This window comes from Setaria viridis, chromosome 5 (assembly GCF_005286985.2).
Source record: "Setaria viridis chromosome 5, Setaria_viridis_v4.0, whole genome shotgun sequence".
In the NCBI taxonomy this organism is placed as follows: Eukaryota; Viridiplantae; Streptophyta; class Magnoliopsida; order Poales; family Poaceae; genus Setaria; species Setaria viridis.
In genome coordinates, this window is record NC_048267.2 from 4,430,360 (window position 1) to 4,448,783 (window position 18,424).

Genomic DNA, 18,424 nt, shown 5'->3' on the forward strand with positions numbered 1-18,424 from the left:
CGTGAGCAAGAGCTGCTTCCAAAGCAAATCTCAAACAGATCGGAGGGTTCGTCCAATTTTTTGGGCAATCATATTGCAATAAGACAACGTCCTCACGACACCTAGATATATCAGACGCAAAACAGATACACAATCTGATCTCACACTGCTGGAACACGGAGGACAATCCGTCGCTGATACATCAACATGCAGACTCATAAGATTATCGCCTTACCGGCTTCCAGCTTGGCTGCAGACGACTCAGAGAAAAGGGGGACATACAGGAGAGTAACCGGATGTAGGCATGCAAGGGTGATCGCATTGGCTGTGCCAATCACCCAGACTTGAATAGCAAGACGGCTTTGGAATCGATGTAGAAGTATACAAAGTAGTTTGTCTCATGCGTTACATACGAACCTGCAATAGACGAAAAATGGTTAGCAAAAGCGTGGGCGTTCAATATACATATCATGGACTCATAAATGGAAGAGGTTAATAAGTTCTCACTATTTTCAGCTTAACTTTTCCATTCCCAAGCTATGCATATGCCACTAAAGTTCAGCGGTCAACATAACCACATACTCCACAACCAAAAGGAGTAACTGGATGTTTTTAATGTAGATTAACAAATCCAACCAATTTATAATGGAGAAACTCTAGCAGGACTTGGCATATGTTCTGTCTCACTGCTAGAATAACTATCCCATGTTACAGAAATGGTATTTAGACATAGTAAACAAGATGCCGGATAAATATCAAACAAAGGCAGAAGAGGCTAACGCTCTTCTAACTTGCTAATTGATCATTTCTCGAGCTATGAGAAGTAATTTAAGATAAAATTTCTCCCATAATCCTATCATAATAGAGTAAAACAGAAACATGTAGAAATTAAGACAGCTCTTCATTGAGTTTTATAATTAGTTTGTGAAGTAGAATCAGTCAAAAATATCTGGAAACTACGACAGCTCATCACTCAGTCTTAGAATTAGAGAAACAATTTAAGAAAAGATTTCTCCCATAGTCCTATCCTAATAGAGTCAAACAGAAACATGTAGAAATTAAGACAGCTCTTCACTGAGTTCCTATCCTAATAGAGTCAAACAGAAACATGTAGAAATTAAGACAGCTCTTCACTGAGTTTTATAATTAGTTTGTGAAGTGGAATCAGTCAAAATATCTGGAAACTACAACAGCTCATCATTCAGTCTTAGAGTTAGGTTGAGATACAATCAGTGCAATCAAATAGAAACATCTGGGAACTAAGACAGGTCGCCGAAGTGTCTTAGGATTAGTTTGTGTGACAGAATCAGTCAGTTGTGAGTGTGTCATTCTCTCTAACGTTTGTCCTTCTCTTCTTATTAGTAAAAAGAAAGCTGAAGTGCTGCCCAAGTTTGGAACAACAAAGGGTGACCAAATTTAAAGGAAAAAAATAAAAAAGGACTGGAATTCAGAGACAGCAACAACCAGCCTCTTGTTTCTATGCCATCGATAGAGAAAAACCTTTTTAATTTTGCTAATACTTTCAGTGCTAAAATGTGTGCTCAATCAAAAGGGACATTCAGCCATTGGTCAAATCTTTCTAGCCTTGTCAGAGTGGCAGAATTCGTAAGAATTTGGTGACTTGTTGCAGTACACCAATTATCAGAAGCACACTCCAAAATTTATTAACAGATATTGGCCCAGAACGAAAAAACCAATAAAAAATGTGCAGATTTGAGTTATGGCTATTTTATGATAATTGACAATGCCTGAAAGAAAACCAAAATAGTGTATGTCTGACTTGCTTGTAGAGAATGCAAAGGAAGGAGAGAAAGAAAGCAATGATATGCTTTATTTGTTATGCACGATATAGAAGTTGCAGTGATAAGACCTAGCTACTAGGCATGCTGGAAAATTTCCAATAACAATATAATTTGGCATCTTGATCGAGAAGAAGCTAGAATGGGAGATAAATCAGGAAATTATAAATGATCCAATGCTACACGTAAAGCTATATAGCATGTAGAAGAATATGAACACAGTCGAGAAATTGCTATAAGAAAATATGACCTGAAGTATAAGATTAAACATTTTGTAGAGGAGAGTCGAAAAACGAACAGCTAAAACTTATGTTTGATAAGAACATAGCCACATAATTGCAATAAAAAAACAGAACAAATGCAGAGTTAAACAGTTGCTGCAAAACACAAAAGCTGTTCAATCTGGTACTGAAAATTGTTAGCTTAGATCCAATATCACAAATTGGTTAGGCCAATTGCATTAGAGGTCTCTAAACTTCCTTTATTGCACTGCTAATTGCAGGAGTGTTTGTCAAGTGAATAAGTAATGTGCCATGCCAGTTGACACGGAATATAAGTGACATGACAGTATGACAGTCAGCATGCCCAGTCAGTTGCAAGTCTACATAAAATGCCATGCCATTTCTTTGTTACATCTGATTAACAGAGTACAGTGACACTAAGTTAAGGAACTGAAAAATAAAGCATGTGCTACTAATTTATTGAAACAAAAAATTTAGTTTTAGATAAGAAAGAGTTGAACAAAAAATTGAATAAGTCAATTAAAAATGTGTAAAATTGAATGATACTCCCTCCGTTTCAAAATGTAGGTCATTTTTGCTTTTCTACATATATAGATTTTGCTATGTATCTAGACATAACACTATATTTAGGTGCATAACAAAATCTATGTATCTAGAAAAGCCAAAACGACTTACATTTTGGAACGGAGGGAGTAGCTCGCTAAGTTGGATTTGGTTGATATCAGGAATAGCCTACCCTGTTGGCTGAGCAAAGCTTAGAGAATGCTTACATAAAGTTTTTAGAATTTAAGCCAAGCCAGAAGCAAGGAGGTAAACTTCAAATTCGAGAAATAAGACATTGTCATACTTGCACTATACACACTCCCGGAAACAATACTTCACCCACTCCATTACAGGTGCTACATTCAATAAAAAAAGATACAGGTCATTCAACATTCCCTTGTCAAATTTGAAGCATAATTTCAGTTGACTGCAATAACCGTTTCAGCTTCTTCAGTTTTCCTAGTTCATTTCCTCCTGTGTACAACTTATTTGTGGGGGTGAGGGTGGGGAATGAGTTTCCTGTGGCTTCTATTGACAGCATAAGCAGTCCTACAAGGTCCATTCAATCAATCACGTGCGGACCTTTATTGGGCCAGGCACGGACGAAATCGACCATGGAATAACCAACGACGCAAAGCATACCAGACCAGATATCAACAACTGTCCTCAGGACAGGCGCAATCATCCCACATGTTCCGCGCTAATTAAGGAGTCCTCCCGGACAAGAGGAGAGCATTACCGAAGTTGCGGCCGACGATGCAGTGCCAGGTTGGGCCGTGGTTCTTGTCGAACTCCTTCTTGATGTACTCCGCGATGTCCTTCTCCATGGTGTGCTTCTCGAACGCCTGACCGAAAGAGCGAGAGGTTGAAAAAAAAATCCCCCGAACCCCAACGAACAACTAGTAATATGAAAACCAAATCGAGAGCAGGAAAGAAAGCAATAGTGAGAGCAGAGGCACGAGGTTCGTACGATGCGGGCGATTTCGAAGGCCTCCTGCCGCATCTCCTCCTTCATATCGGCGCTCTTGAGCTGGATCTTGTGCCCCGCCGCGGCCGGCGGCGGGGACCCCGCGCCCACCGGCTTGCGGTCCTCGGAGGAGGCCCGGAGCGCCGCCTGCGCGGCGCCCCCGGCCCCGCGCCTGGCCTCGTCGGACATTCTCGAGGGCGGGTGGAGCAGAGCTGCCGGGCACGCTTCTCCTCCCTCTCGAGGAATCCTCTCCTCGCTTTTTTGGCGATGGTGGGCGTCTGGGCGAGGACGAGAAGCAGACACCGTGGGCGTGCGCGTGCGCGTTGCAGTGGAATCTGCCTAGCAGCCGGCGGCCAGAGAGAAGAGAGAAGGTGAAAGTGTTGAAACTGGGAACTTTGGGCTGAGCCATGGGCCTCCATATACAGAACCGGCCCGAAATAAAGAGTCCATGAGGTTGGTCCAGTTCCGTTTGCAATGTGAGTATTTTGCGAAACCGTTGCAGAAATTTTAAGTGGAGCAGTTCAGCCCTCGTAGAGTCGAGAGTAAGACAAGAACAGTCATGAGTTCCAAATATGCCTTCTTTATAAAAAAAAATTTGTCGTTAACAGTGCGCGTGTGTGTCTCCAGCAACTTCTAATGTGACCCAAATGGCCAAATGTTACGGAGCCCTACGTGTTCTGGAGTTTCAAAGAGACGTATGAAGACCACGATGCAAAAATGATGTCTGCCTTTTCTCTGTCCGGTCATCCAGGGTGTCACCTGGAGTTTTCAAGGTGTATTTGGTTGCATGCACCACATGATATATGCATAGATGATTCTACATGAGTGGTTCAACCAATTTGCTTGTACCATATGGTTCATTCTAATTAGTAGAATAATGTAACACAGTGTTTTACCATACATTTGCATATCAACAGTCTCGCAAACCTGCAAACCTTCAAGGGTATTATAGTCATTTCTTACCAAAATTACAGTATCACAGCTGTTTCAATCAAACGGCTTTCAGCTTTTTCACACCTCATAGCATCTTTTCCATAACCCGCAGCTCACATCAACTTTTTCACAGCTCACAGTTCAACAAAATAGACCATATATAAGTATGTTCGTGTGCTTTCAAATTGCACGGGCATCCTAAACTTACCCTCAGCTGCAATTTAGGTCCATGTGTTTGCAAATGCTGATCTAAGTAACTGAATTTAGCTTAATTGATTATTTTTTCTTATGATGGAACCTGCTTACCTGACTTCAAATGCACTGAGTGCTCATATTTTTCTAAATTTATTTTAGGAAATAATAACTATGTTTTTTAATGGTTAGCGATGTACCCGTCAATAACGAGGTCCTTATGTTTCGTCAATCTCAAAATCTGTTAGTTCAATCTCTCTGAGATATGGTCATAGGGATAGGACGTGTGTGTTTGTATGGAAAAGTTGACTTCACTTTTTTTTTGCTAGTTTTTTTCCATGCAACACCTTCACATCTAGAGACCTCCCATAAAAGTACATATATAGAAGCCTACATACATGCATGCACAATTACACAATATACACCTTTAGAGGATCCGCTGAGGCTACTAGGGTCCCGTTTGGCAGAACTCTCAAAACTGATTCTCCACTAAATCCAGTAGGAACTCTGCCAAACAGTTTTTTAGAGAGAAGTAATTCTCTAATGATTCTGTGAAGTAATCCTCTGAAATGAACTAAGAGGCTGGGAGCTGAAAAAAGTAGTTTCTCCTGATTTTGTGAAGTAATTCTCCATTCTAATTTTAAGAGTTTATGCTAGAGAATTAAATAGAATCGTTTTCAACACTTTTCTCAGAGAATCAGATGGAGTTCTAACCAATATTACGTGCGAATGGTGGGGACGTTGTTTTTTATGGAGGGGGTCATGTTGGAGACAAACTTTGCTCAAAAAATTGTTTTAGTTCCCAAACTATCGAAAGGGTCAATTTAGTCCCTGAATTGTTGTTTGTAGTTCAATCTAGTCGTTAGTCTTACATGGCATGCCATGTGAGCTGACCGGTATGCCCACATGCAAAATGTCCATATTACCCGTCCTCTTTTTTCTCACCCTCTCGCTTCCATGCGGATCCCACCTCTCAGTTAAAAAAAAAATGGTCCGGTCCTTCGATCCCTTGTGGTGCATGTGGCTCCCGGTCCCATCCCGCCGGCCGGCCAAGCAGGTGGAGCGCATGAATTGGCCTGTTCGCTTCAGCTTATCAGCCGGCTTATCAGCCACCGAACAATGTTTTTCTCTCATAACAAATCATCTGTTTCAGCTTTTCAGCCGGCTTATAAGTCCAGCCGAACAGACCAATACAGCTCGGCAGGGAAGACCGGCTAGACGAAGATGCATCGGCAAAGGATGTCATTGGTCTTACGTCTTGCCTTGGCCTTATATTTTTGCATGTGCGATGCGTAATTTCTTCAATTTCTTCATGAGGCTCGGCGACACATCCACATCTCAACCATTTATTTGGTTTATTTTTATTTTTCCCTCAACCATTTCAACCCTGACAGGTGGGACCTGCTTGGAAGCGAGAGGATGAGGAAAAAAGATGAAGGGTAATTTGGACATTTTGCAAGAGGACGTAGCAGTCAGATGACGTGGCATGGTAACTTGGTCCCACATAAGACCGCAGACTAGATTGAACTATAAACAACAGTTCAGGGACTAAATTGGTACTTTTGATAGTTTGGGGACGAAACCGATCCTTTGAGCAAAGTTGGGGAACCAATACAGACTATTTTTCCAATTGCTAACGGACGAGTAAAGTGCATGGCAGCGTTAAGTGTCCGTGTACTTTCAAATTGCACTGTCCTCCTAAACTTACCATGGGATGCGATTCAAATCCATGTACTCCCAAATGCTGATCTAGCGTACAGAATTTATCTCAATTGGTTATTTTTCTTCTGATGGAACTTGCCTAACCTGCCTATCCGACTTCAAGTGCTCGACTCGTCAACACAGCTACTCGTATTTTCCAGAATTTATATCAAGAATCAATGACTATATTTTTTAATAGTTTGTGATGTACCCGTCGATACCGAGGTTATTGTGGTGATTTCGTCAATCTCAAGATCTGTGTCAATCTCAAGATCTGTTAGCCCAATATATCTCATATGTACTCGTAGGGAAAGGATGTGTGTGTTTGTATGGATAAGTTTTAAGGGTCTATTTGGATCCGTTAGCTAAACTTTAGCAGCTAAACTTTACTAAACTTGAGTTGCTAAACTTTAACCATGACTGTTTGGATCCATGGGCTAAACATCATTTAATGAGGTGTAGAAAGACCTGTCTGCCCTTATTTAATGCGAGGGGGGAGACAGAGAGAGGGTCCAGACAAGCAATAATGAGGGGCAAAAAGTGTCCAGCCCCAAGTTTAGCAAGGTTTAGCAACCAAAAAGTTGTTAAAGGACTAAAGTTTAGCAACCATAGTTTAGCAAAATTTAGCAAGGGTTTGTTGCTAAACTTTAGCTGCTAAAGTTTACCAAGGGGTATCCAAACACCCCCTAAGTTGACATCATACTTTTGTTGCCAGATTTTTTGATGCAACACCTTAGATTTCCTCCCTCATATAGATGCCTAGATACATGCACGAAATGCTTACCCATATAAAAAGGCACACTTAAATACTATGCACCTAGAGTACCATAAAAAAATACTGGACCCGCAGATCATGAGAATGACGAAATTACCACAGCCACCTCACTATGAACGGGTACGCCGCTTACTACTAAAAGAATAATTAGCCATAAATGCAAGCAATTGTCTTGAAGTTGGAGACTTGGAACTTGGATGAGCAAGTTCAACCAAAAAATCTAATCAACCTAGAATGTCGCTATGGCAGAGAGTTTGCAGCAGCTTTTGAAAACTATGGCTAAACATGTTGAAAGAACACAACTCTAATTAATTCTAACTAGAATGGGTCCTACTACCAAAGTAGTATTTCTTGGAAAGAATGGAATTTTTCTACATTCCCAACATGATTTTTTTCTCTCTCAAAAACACAGTTCCCAACATGACCTACAAAGAACCTTTGATCGATTAGCACATAATATTTCCTCGGCAGTTATTCTAGGGATCTAGCCAGATTGCATCTCTATTCTCTAGTGGCCTAGAGGGCTTCTGAGCATTTTGGTTGTGTATTGGCAGCAGATGGACAACACATGATGGATGCACTCATCGAATTTTGGATTAGTGATCAATCGGGCCATCGGCTAAGTGCATATGCAGGCGAGGCCCCTTTGCATATGCAGGCCGGAGCTGTATGCGCAAAAAAAAAATTCAATTGCAAAAACAAAAAAGGAATAAAAGAGATGATGGCGGATTTGCTGCCGTCGATCTACTAGGTTTGCACACGATCCATGCTATTGCTCTACCATTGCCACCATGCTGCGTTACTCGCTCTCCGGATCAACCAGAGAAGGGAAAAATTGAAGGGGGAAAGGTAGCAATAGAAACACATAAAAGATTTGGAAAAAAAAATCTTGCGACGAGGTTCCTGTTGTGCCACTCGTTGAGTGGAACCTGAATCACCTCATGACGGCGTGCTTCCAAGAGCCGCACTATACACAGTCCGCCGAGATCAGCACTATACGCGGCCTGCTAGGATCTGCACTATATGCAGTCCGCTAGGATCCGTTAGCCTTGATGAAAAACCGTGGAAGGGACTACCTCTTCCATCGAGAATCCACATAATCTGGGGCAGAGAGAGAGAGAGAGGGAGGGGGAGAGGGATAGAATTTGAGGGAGGAGGGAGAGAGAGAGTTTGCTCACCCTCCCCTTCATGGTACCAGTTAAAGCATAGTCTTAGCCACATCGCAGCTCCCAATCAGCAGCCCTCGAGCCGCACCAGATCCCGCTATGCCAGCATATGTGGATCTCGCGGGTTCTGAGTTCCTATCCCCCATGGCGGCATGCATCTGCCTCACCTGTTGATGGCGAGTCGGAGGTGGCCGCGGAGCAGGGGAGGTGTACTGAGATCCGTTCGAGCCACCTCTGCGGTGTGTTGTGGAAGCCAACAGGGTAGAAAAGAGGGAGGAGGAAAAGGTAAAGGGAATGAGAGGGAGCTCTTGTCGATAGAAGATATAGGGGAAAAGGTTCTCTGAGTCAGGCACACTCACGTGAAAAAAGGGAAGAGGGGCAGCGGTGCATGTCAACAACGTGTTGATGACCTGTAGGGACTCCACATACAGCGAAATTAGATCACCTAACCAGGGGCAAACAAGTTCAACTATATACCATGGGAAGAATGTATGATCCATACATAACTCCTAAGTCTCCAACTAGCAACTTAGTGGGATGGTCATTGAAGGCAACAATCGCTCCAAAGTCTTTGAGATTTCATTCTAGCGGCCCCTGTCCCATCCCTCTTTTTTCTGGTAATTGAAATAGTTAGGTAGTTTTTGGTTGTCAACTTTAAACCTTAGCATATAAGGAAAATGGAAGAGTTGTATAATCGTAAACGATTTAAGCAATTACTTATTTTGTTTGGTTTTGCCCAATAATGAAGTATGGTGTTAAAAACAAAAATTAAAGAAGAAGTATATATGATCAACGAGACGGTGACAATGATAAAGATCTTTTGCCTGGCATTTTGCCCTGGCAACAGCACCATAATGTTCCTGACAACCTGCAGGCTGTGGCGGTAATGGGCGTTCATTTGCAAGGTGTACACGATCGTTGTGGAGACGAGGTCAGGGTGCATCTAATTTCAAGGACTTGTTCGACGTTGTTCTTCTGGAGTACTCTCTGTCACTATTTGTTTTGACTTTTCTAAATACATATTTAAAAAGATCAAAACGAATAGTAATTCCAGGAAGTACGTAGGAAGCAAGCGGACACGAGGATTAGAATGGGCAGTGAGCCTCATTACACTAGGTAGGCAGCAGTATCTGTTTACCTAGTTTTTCCTTATCTCCGTGGGATTTGATTGTGCCAGCGTCTAAACAAACACAGGTTGCCTCCAGAAAGGAATTATATTAAAAAACATGAACCAAAGAGAATCTAATAAGTTACACGCTCGTGAGACTTTGATGCGAATTTATGCCAGTTATAGGTCATCTGTAAAGTTCCACTTAAAAATCTTTTCCATTGATTTCTAATTCTCTTTTTGTCAGGTGAATTTGTTTTCAATTTCATGCTTATTTTTTCAGTTACATTCTAGATTCTTGTGTTCAAGGTGGTCTGGTTCTGGTAACTCGCGGCCAGGAAGAAGATGAGGTCCCTGGCCTCGACAAATTGCAGAATCATGTCATGGCGCTTACGAATGACTAGTTACAAATCTTATTATTAGTAAAAAAACAGAGTATGTATAAGAACCTGGTACACTAGTCTTGCAGCATCACTTTGTGTTTGGATTGAGGATCGAAGTGGGTTGAGATGGGTTTTACAAAACAGAGTATGTACAAGAACCTGGTACACTAGTCTTGCAGCATCACTCTGTGTTTGGATTGAGGGTTGAAGTGGGTTGCCAACCCACTTTGCCCCATGTTTGATTGAATTCCCAACCCAGATGGGAATATTCCTACGAGATCCGGGTCGAGCGCATCCCATTAAATCGGAGGGACTGCATGAACCCAGTCCGACGCCATCTCCGTGCTTGCCTGCGCGCTGGGGAGGAGCTGGGATGCCGGGTGGTGGCGGGCGCGGGGAGGTGGCGGGGGAGGTCGCCACCGTGGGGAGGCCGCCACCGCGGCGGATGCAGGGGCCGGCGGCGGCAAGGGAGAGCAGGGGGTGCGTGGGAGGAGCCAGTAGAGGAGCCGTGCGGGGAGGAGGAAGAAGGTAGAAGAGGAAGGGAGGAAAAAAAGAGAGGCTGACTGGTGAGCCCCGCAACTGATAGGTGGGGCCCACAACTAACGGTGTTAAAAGGACATCCATCCTAACCTTCTCAACCTCATCAAGCAAACAAAAAAATGGATCAGCTCCAACCTACTCATCCAAACATGAGATGAGATGGCTCCAACTCAACTCACATCGTCCCAAAATCAAAAGCTACCTTAGTCTCTTCCTCTTCAAATAACTGCTTCTCGTCACGGCCAGGCTCTCCGCCGCCGCTTCCACGGCGCAATTCGTGACGTAGTTGTAGTAGGGCGGTATAGGGGACCGCCATGCTAGCACGCCCATCTTGTCCTCGCCACGGGGCACGGCGCGGCCGTCGAGCACGTCCTGCAGCGTCACCTTGGGAAGCTCGGCGCTCTGCGCCGGACCGGGTCGCCACGTCCCCGTCTGCTTGCGCCAGTCGTAGTAGAAGCAGAGCGGCGCGTCCTCGGCGGCGCCGCAGAGGTAGGCGAGCCTGCTGCGGCCCGGCAGCCGGCTCGGGTGCTCGCCGAAGGCGGTGTAGTTGGCGCGCACGCCGCGCCTGACCACCTCCAGCACGCGGCGCCAGAACCGCGCGTCCATGCTCGAGTGCATCAGCCGGGAGAGGATGTTGGCGGCCATGAACGACCCCTTGAGCTCGTCCACGAGGTCCATGGCGATGGAAGCGAGCTCCGGGTGGTCGCCCGGGTCGGCGCTGCCGAAGGCGAGGACCTTGAAGAAGTGCCAGTATTCTTCTTTGTGCAGGGTTGCCAGCCTCAGTGCCTGTCCCGTTCCTAGAGTTGAGACCTGCTCTGTTTGGCTGATGACGATGATCTTGCTTGATTTGTCGCTGTTGCTAACAGAGGAGTAGAACCTTCTCCAAGCTGAGGCATCCGGCGCACCGGCAAACTCGACGATGATCAGTGATCCCCCGCCGCTCGGGACGTGTTCCTGGTGCTCAGGAATCAGATCATATTCGCCGTCTCCAAGTTCGTCGCCGCAGAGATGGGTGATCAGAGGGAATTGCTTCCGCACCCTGTCGTCGGCGCAGACGTGCTCCACGAGAGTCTTCTTCCCAACCTCCGGTGGGCCGGTGATGGGGAGGACTCCGGGAAGCGAGCAAGGCCGCAGCAGGAACTCGATAACCCTCTCCATCTCGCCGTGCCGGCCAAACATGCACCGGCCCATGTGCAGATACGTGCTGTACGGCTGGCGACCGACGCGCGGGTAGCCGCCGAGGAACACGACGAACTCCTTCATGTCGCCGAGCACGGCCTCGAGGCTGTCAACGACGGCCTGGAGCTCGTTCATGCTGTCTCCGCTTACCTCCACTGCTCCTTCACCGTTGTTGCCGTCGACGACCGCCGCCGCGTCGAAGTACGGCGAGGAGGAGGAGGATCTGCGGCGCGCCGCGAGGACGCGCCTTCTTGTGCTGACGGCGGCGAGCCTCCGGGAGGCGTCGAGGACGTAGTGGCCCCGGTACATGCCCTCCCTGAGACGGCCGAGCTGCAGGAGCATACCGCGGTTGGTGATGTGCCGCGTCTCGGCCTCCTCGACGACGGCGCGGGCACGCAGGAGGAGACGGTGCAGCCTCCCAAGTTTGCTGGCGGCGGCATGCTTCTGGTACCTGGCGATGAGGAAGGAGAGGCACCGGCCGATGAGGTCGCTGACCACCGCAGAGGCCAAGGCGTCCATTGCTGAAACTGATCGAGGAGTTTCTTGCAGGCTGCTGGTTAGTGATTACTGAACCGACGAGTGGATTCCCGCCGGTTCGCGAGAAAAAGTTTGATGCCATGGATGGAATGTGGAGGTCCAAGTCAAGGGTCAACCCCTGAGACAGCACGGCGGTGACTGTCCCGGTTTGTGGTTCCCCTTCCAAGCAGGCGGCTGGTCGTCACTCGTCAAAGTTGCATACAGCTGATAAGCCGGTGAAGCAATCAATTTATTGTGAAATGTTAACATAAAAAGGACCAGCCCAGAATCTGTTTACTGTTCTTTTTTTAAAAAAAAGACATCCTAAACATCGAACTCGAAGTCTTTTTTTTTGTTTCATCAATGGTGTTTCCGAAGAAATGGTTGAATAAGATTTAGTGAACTTTCAAACGTACGACGTCTAACAACCCCATTTAAAAAATCCGATTCAGAGAACAATGAACCCTAAAAACAAGAATGGGGATTGGGGTGTGCATTTTTTTTTTTCAAGATGATTTGTTGTTGCAAAAGATTTTGGGCTCAGAATTGAAGAAGGCTGACAATGTTCACCGGAATGTATGATGTTGAGTAACACAACAAGGATATGCTGACCACAGGTAACAAATAAGTGCCCAGGGTAGTTTAAAGAACCTTTTTACAATCCTTGACTAGGATCCCGATCAACTAGAGATTGTGAAAAAACGTCTTTAGCTTGTGAATTGTTAAGAGTAAATTTCTTTTATGCCATTAAGAAAATTCCAATCTCTTTGGTGCCATCAGAAATTTTGGAGAAGACACGGCAGTTTAGTCCTTAACAGAGCTCAGAGGTATGGAACGTGACGTTCATGGAAGGGAACAGAAAATTTTTAACTGGTGGCATAGAAGGAAACTCAAAATTTGATGGTACCAAAGGGATTTGAAATACTACTTCTAGATTTCAACAGCCTATAATACCGTTAGTGGAGACGTGGGTATGTGAATGACAAAGGTGGCCATTTCCAGTAAAATCCAATTGCCAATTTGGTCTTTTTTTTCAATGCACAAGATGGCAAAAGCTAATGAGAGGCAACTTATGGGATTGTTAAAAGATGGTAAAAGTTGGCATGCTTAGATCAACCAGACCTTTTAAAACCAACAATCCGCACTTTAGCCGATCCAGACAGGGCCTAGAAGTGTAGCATGATTTTGGTAGAAGAGGTGCGTGATGCTAGTTTCTCTCAAGTTAAAATTAGTAGCTCTTTGCGAACTGAGTTAGTGAACTGCCCATCCAAGTCTTCAACTCAACGTAGGTGCTTGTATTTTTTTATATTTATTTCAAGAATTAACCATGCTATTCTTAATTTTAGTGGTAAGTGGTATGCCCGTTGACAACGAAATGCTTATGGTGACTTTGTTAATCTCAAGATTTGTTGCTCAGTTTCTCAACAATGCTCGTCTAAGAGTAGGATGTGTGTTTGTATCGATATGGGTAATTGTCGTAAACATCTGCATGGGTATCGCTGTTTTGAAAAAATGGGCTTGTTTTACCTTTCCAAGAAAGAAAATAAAGCTCCTGCGTGCCATTTTTGTTAGGAGACATGAAGGCGATAGACACCCTACTACTATTATTATATGTGTTATTCATGCGACTCTAACATGAACTCACTACTCACACTTATGAAAATTATCAAGAGACTGCTTGAACAGATCATGAGAATATCAAAGTTACCACATCCACCTCATTGTGAACGGTACACCACTTACTATTACAAAAATTAGCCATAAATGCAAGTACTCGCATCGAGTCAAAGACTCGAACTTGGATGATCATATTCCACCATTACAAATCTCACCAACCAAGTGATGACTAGAGATTTTGCAACAGTTTTATAAACTATGACTAAACACATAGAGAGAAACAACTCCAATTAATTCTAACTAGAATGGACCCATTACCAAAGTACTCCAACTATTAATGACATTTGCACACATTTCTAAGAGTAATAATATTTTTCTCGGTGGCTAATGTTAATAATATTTTCCACTTGTTAAGAGTGCGGAAATTGATTGGGGGGTGGGTTGGGGGGGGGGGGGAGCACAACATATAGGTGGGGTAGCCCTCACCCATCGGGCTAGTCTTTTGGGTTGAGTTAGGCCCAAGTCCTTGTTGTGGGCTCTGGTGGGGCGCCGTCTCGTGGGTATAACAGGTCGGGTGGATTCTGCTACGCACTCTAACAGTTAATCTAGGGATCTAGCCATTTCTCATCATTAGTGGCCTTGATGACTCCTGATCATATGGTTGCGTGGCAATTTGTAAGAGATGGGACTAAAGGTTGCAAATGATGGATGTAGTAGAGTTTTGGACTAAGAACCAATGTTGGCTAAGTGCGTATGTAGGCGGGGCCGCTTCAAAACCTGGAGCCTGGGGTGGTCGCCACATTCACCATCCCTAGGTCAAGGAGATGGGCACACCAAAATTTCAATTGAAGAAAACAGAGGATGGAGGGGGAGGATGGGGCAGTGGGTAGATCCGCCGGTGGTAATGACCCACTGGACTCACACATGCCCTATGCCACTACTCTACCTTGGACACCACACCACATCACTCACTTGTCAGGGCAACCGGAGGGGTAGGGGGGAAAGGATGAAGACGAAAAATAATTGTAGAAACACACAATAAAATTTGGAAAATAATTAAAAGGAAAGAAAAAACTGGTGATGAGCTTCAATCCCTTGGTGCCACTCGTTGGGTGGAAACCAAGTCGCCTCACAGCGGTGAGATCCCGAGAGCCACACTATGTGCTCTCCAACCGGATCTGTCCCCTTCACTAGGAATCCACCGAGAGATTGCACCCACCAGTTGAAGTGCCACCGCATGCTTCACATATGCTCCATCACACCACCTCTTGTTACTCAACTCCCAGCTAGCGATGCACGGGGGGAGTTTCCTTGAGCCGCACCAGATCCTGCTACGTCGGCATGTGCAGATCCCGCGAGCTTTGGGTTCTGGTCCCTCTCCATGGTGACATGTGCGTTCCATGCCTAACGCAAACAAACAACACAGTGGAAAGACCATTGGAGTGGAGGTAACAATCACACTTTTATTGAGACTAAACTTTGGTTCCAGTTGTCATCCCACCCTTGTTTCCACTATATTTGAAATTTTTTCTATGCTTGTTAGTTTTTGAGGAGAATTTAGACCAACATTAATTGTGTATATCTACGTTTGGAATGTTGCTTATGTTCCATTTTTGGTCCCACATACAAATAAACTTTGGTTCCGGTTGTCATCCCACCCTTATTTCTGCTCTATTTGAAATTAGTTGTATGCTTGTGAGTCTTTGAGGATAATTTTTTTTATGTAACAGGAGGGGTGTGACCTCCAGAAAAATATTCGGTGCAAACGACCTTCTCGCGGTGGAAATGTGAAAATCCCTTAAAAATCATACTTTCAAGTATTAATTTTTTTTTGAAATGATGCACATTCATAGTGCATCCATAGACACACTTTGTGGCAAAAGATGGGATGCAAAACCATTTTTGCAAAAATTCATACAAAAATGACAAATTTCAAGTGCATATGCACTAGAAGACCAATTTCCAGGAATTTCATCTTTTAGTGTTTATGCACATGAAATTTATCATTTTCATTTGAATTTTCCTATTTTGAGTTTGCATCGCAACTTTTGCCACAAAGTACATCTATGGATTTTTTGAACACTTACAAATATGATTTTTGAAGGGGTTTTCACGTTTCCACCGAGATGGTGGTTTGCACCGAATATTTTTGTGTGACCCCCTATTAGTTATATATTAAAACAATAAATAAAGTATTTTACAGGGAACAAAAAGATCAAAGAAAGAGAAAGAGAAAAGAGAAAATTACAGCAGATTTTGTATCCATTCCTTGTGTGCATATATCCACGGCTGGAATGTTGCTTATGTCCCATTTTTTTCTCCTTCGAGATCATTTTCAATTCAAAGATTGAAGCCGATGATTTTAGTTTTTTCAGTTTACCTAGCATCCCAGTTTCTTTTCATGGGCTAGTCAGCATCCTCATGATCTTTAGTTTTTTCAGTTTACCTACCATCCTGAAGATCTAGCTGCCAGGTATTCAGAAACCTGACAGCCTCCGCACAATTGCAAGTAACCCGATCCTTTGTACCAGGTGCAACCACTAACCACGCACTAGCAGTCAACGTGATACAGATCCAATCTTGGGTTAAGCCATTAAGATCAAATCAGTGAAGGATGGTCTGACCTTCCCCCCTGGTCAATCGAATGGGATAACTTTTTTCGACTTACGAGATGCAAATCAAACATAAAAATGAGCACAAAGTTTACCAATCAATTCAGAAAACGACCTGCTGTGAACTATCCAATAACTCAAAGTCTTGCTTAAAATCAAGTCCGTGACAAATGCTCGAAGGTAATATGGTACAAACACGGGCAATTGAGAGCTTGCAAAGTTCCAACCATTTAATAAAAATGAAGACTAAAATGAGTTCCTTCTCCAGGTATAATATTAGCTGCAACAGAAGCTTATATGCGGTAATTGTGCTGCATGTTTTTGGTAACAAACGTCTATTTTGTAAATGGGATAGTTGTGTGTCCACAGATAGATGTGCTACATGTTTTTGGTAACAAACGTCTATTTCGTAAATGGGATAGTTGTGTGTCCACAAATAGAAGGAATAGTACACTTTTGGGGAATGCGCCTTTAGTACCTGGTCAAAATCCATCTTTAGTACCGGTTGTGCAACCGGTATTGTTATTTCGCCCTTTAGTACCGGATCAAATAATCGGTACTAAAGGGGTATTAAAAAATAAAAAAAAAAGAAATCCGCCAACCGGAGACCTGACCGTACCCTGCAGCCATCCGCTAGAGCCCTAGAGCCCCGGCCGCACACCTGAGCCCCGCACCAGAGAGAGAGAGGGAGGGAGGGAGGGAGGGAGGCGGTGTACTTACGCTGCTCAGCCACCGCCGCTGATTGCTGCCACCGCCGGATCTGAGGGAGAGGTGGCCGCTACTCCAAGATCCACACGCTCCTTGCTCCACCATGCCTGCCGACGCTCCACCACCGCGCCCTCCCGCCGGAGCTCCGCTGCTCCTTGCCCCGCCGCCGCTCCTTGCTCCGCCACGCCCTGCCAACGCTCCACCGCCTTGCCGCACCCTCCCTTCCTGCCTCCGCTGCTCCTTGCCCCGCCGCCGCTCCTTACCACATGTAAGAGGTGAGGGGCGAGTGGAGGGGGGAGGAGAGGGGCGGCGACGGGGGCGGGGGGAGGGGGGGAGGCGGCAATGGGATCTGTGGGAGGGACAAAGGGAGGGGATTCAGCTGCGGAGAGAGAGGGGATTCGGCGGGGAGAAGAAGAGAGAGAGGCGCAGGTGAGAGGATGAGGGGGACGAGCAGATAAGTGTGGGGAGGGGGTGAGAGAGAGAAGGGAGGACTGATGCGTGAAGAGAGGTTGCGATTTAGTACCCGGTGAAGCGTCCACCCGGTACTAAAGGCCTTCAGGCACATTAGTACCGGTTGGAGGCTTCAACCGATACTAATGGGTGACTTTAGTACCAGGTGAAGTCTCCACCCAGTACTAAAGGGGGTCATAGGGGTTCCTCGGGGACTAGCTGTTAGGTCCGGTACTGAGCCTCAGGATGAATGCTGAGTTTTCCAGTAGTGATAACTATTATCACATAATATCTTGTGGACTAAGGGACTGATTGGTGGGGCACCAAAATGTGCCAAACCAAAATCAGGGCAAGCCCAATGATTCTAGTGCTCGCTTGGTTCAAATCCAAAAAACTGGCGTGCCAAAGTTTCTGGCACATCGGCAAGGTTCAGCTTGCCCACGTTTTGGCTGTCCCTGCCATGCTCCCGTATTCCCATCCCTTACTAGTTTGCGCTATTGTCCTCTACCTGTCATCTCACTTCTTGCAGCCTCCAGCCAACCCGTCATCGTCTCCTCTCCTCAAGTACCCAGGTTCTCACCCATCAACAACAAAGCACTGGAGCTGGAGTTCCACCACCACCCTTTCCCGTTGAAGATTAAAGGGAACTACCTTGAGTATAGATGGGGTAGCAAAATCTTTCCATCCGTTGTTATGCAAGCTGCATATTCTAAAAGTGTGTGCTAGTATGAATCATGAACATTGGCAGTTGTGTTTTGGCATCAAACCAATTGGGGGCCAAAATTTTGGCTGCCACATTTTGGCACCCAACCAAGTGCCATCCTAAAACTTTTGCTCAGATTTTGGCATGCAAATTTTGGTAGGGCACATTTTGGTGCCCAACTAATCAGACCCTAAAATTAAAAGTCTGTGGTTAGAAACTTATTATGTTCAATTTGAACCTCTAATTTATTAGTTCCATTTTGGGTTTTGCTACAGTGCGCCGGATACTTCCCAGGAGGTACAGGAGTTCAC

General features: G+C 45.0%; 2 protein-coding genes across 2 annotated transcripts; both read right to left on the reverse strand.

Annotated features, from left to right (window-relative positions):
- Window positions 1–47: 47 nt before the first annotated feature.
- Window positions 48–3,881, reverse strand: LOC117857397 (uncharacterized). Its single transcript, XM_034740045.2, has 3 exons — window positions 3,534–3,881; window positions 3,303–3,408; window positions 48–396 (listed from the first exon to the last, which is right to left on the reverse strand). The coding sequence occupies exons 1-3, from the start codon at window positions 3,717–3,719 to the stop codon at window positions 314–316; spliced, it is 375 nt and encodes a 124-aa protein (XP_034595936.1). The 5' UTR covers window positions 3,720–3,881; the 3' UTR covers window positions 48–313.
- A 6,302-nt stretch (window positions 3,882–10,183) lies between these two features.
- Window positions 10,184–12,174, reverse strand: LOC117854904 (uncharacterized). The gene has a single exon (XM_034737167.2). It carries the CDS (start codon window positions 12,024–12,026, stop codon window positions 10,527–10,529), a length of 1,500 nt encoding a protein of 499 aa, XP_034593058.1. The 5' UTR covers window positions 12,027–12,174; the 3' UTR covers window positions 10,184–10,526.
- Between the last annotated feature and the right edge of the window lie 6,250 nt (window positions 12,175–18,424).

What these genes read in the sequence shown, in the direction of transcription:
- LOC117857397 (XM_034740045.2), bottom strand. Translation starts at nt 3,719, where the DNA reads ATGTCCGACGAGGCCAGGCGCGGGGCCGGGGGCGCCGCGCAGGCGGCG. An exon ending in CCTTCGAAATCGCCCGCATC is followed by an intron (nt 3,409 to 3,533) that starts GTACGAACCTCG and finishes TCTTTCGGTCAG; the next exon opens with GCGTTCGAGAAGCACACCAT. An exon ending in CATCGTCGGCCGCAACTTCG is followed by an intron (nt 397 to 3,302) that starts GTAATGCTCTCC and finishes CGTCTATTGCAG; the next exon opens with GTTCGTATGTAACGCATGAG.
- LOC117854904 (XM_034737167.2), bottom strand. Translation starts at nt 12,026, where the DNA reads ATGGACGCCTTGGCCTCTGCGGTGGTCAGCGACCTCATCGGCCGGTGC.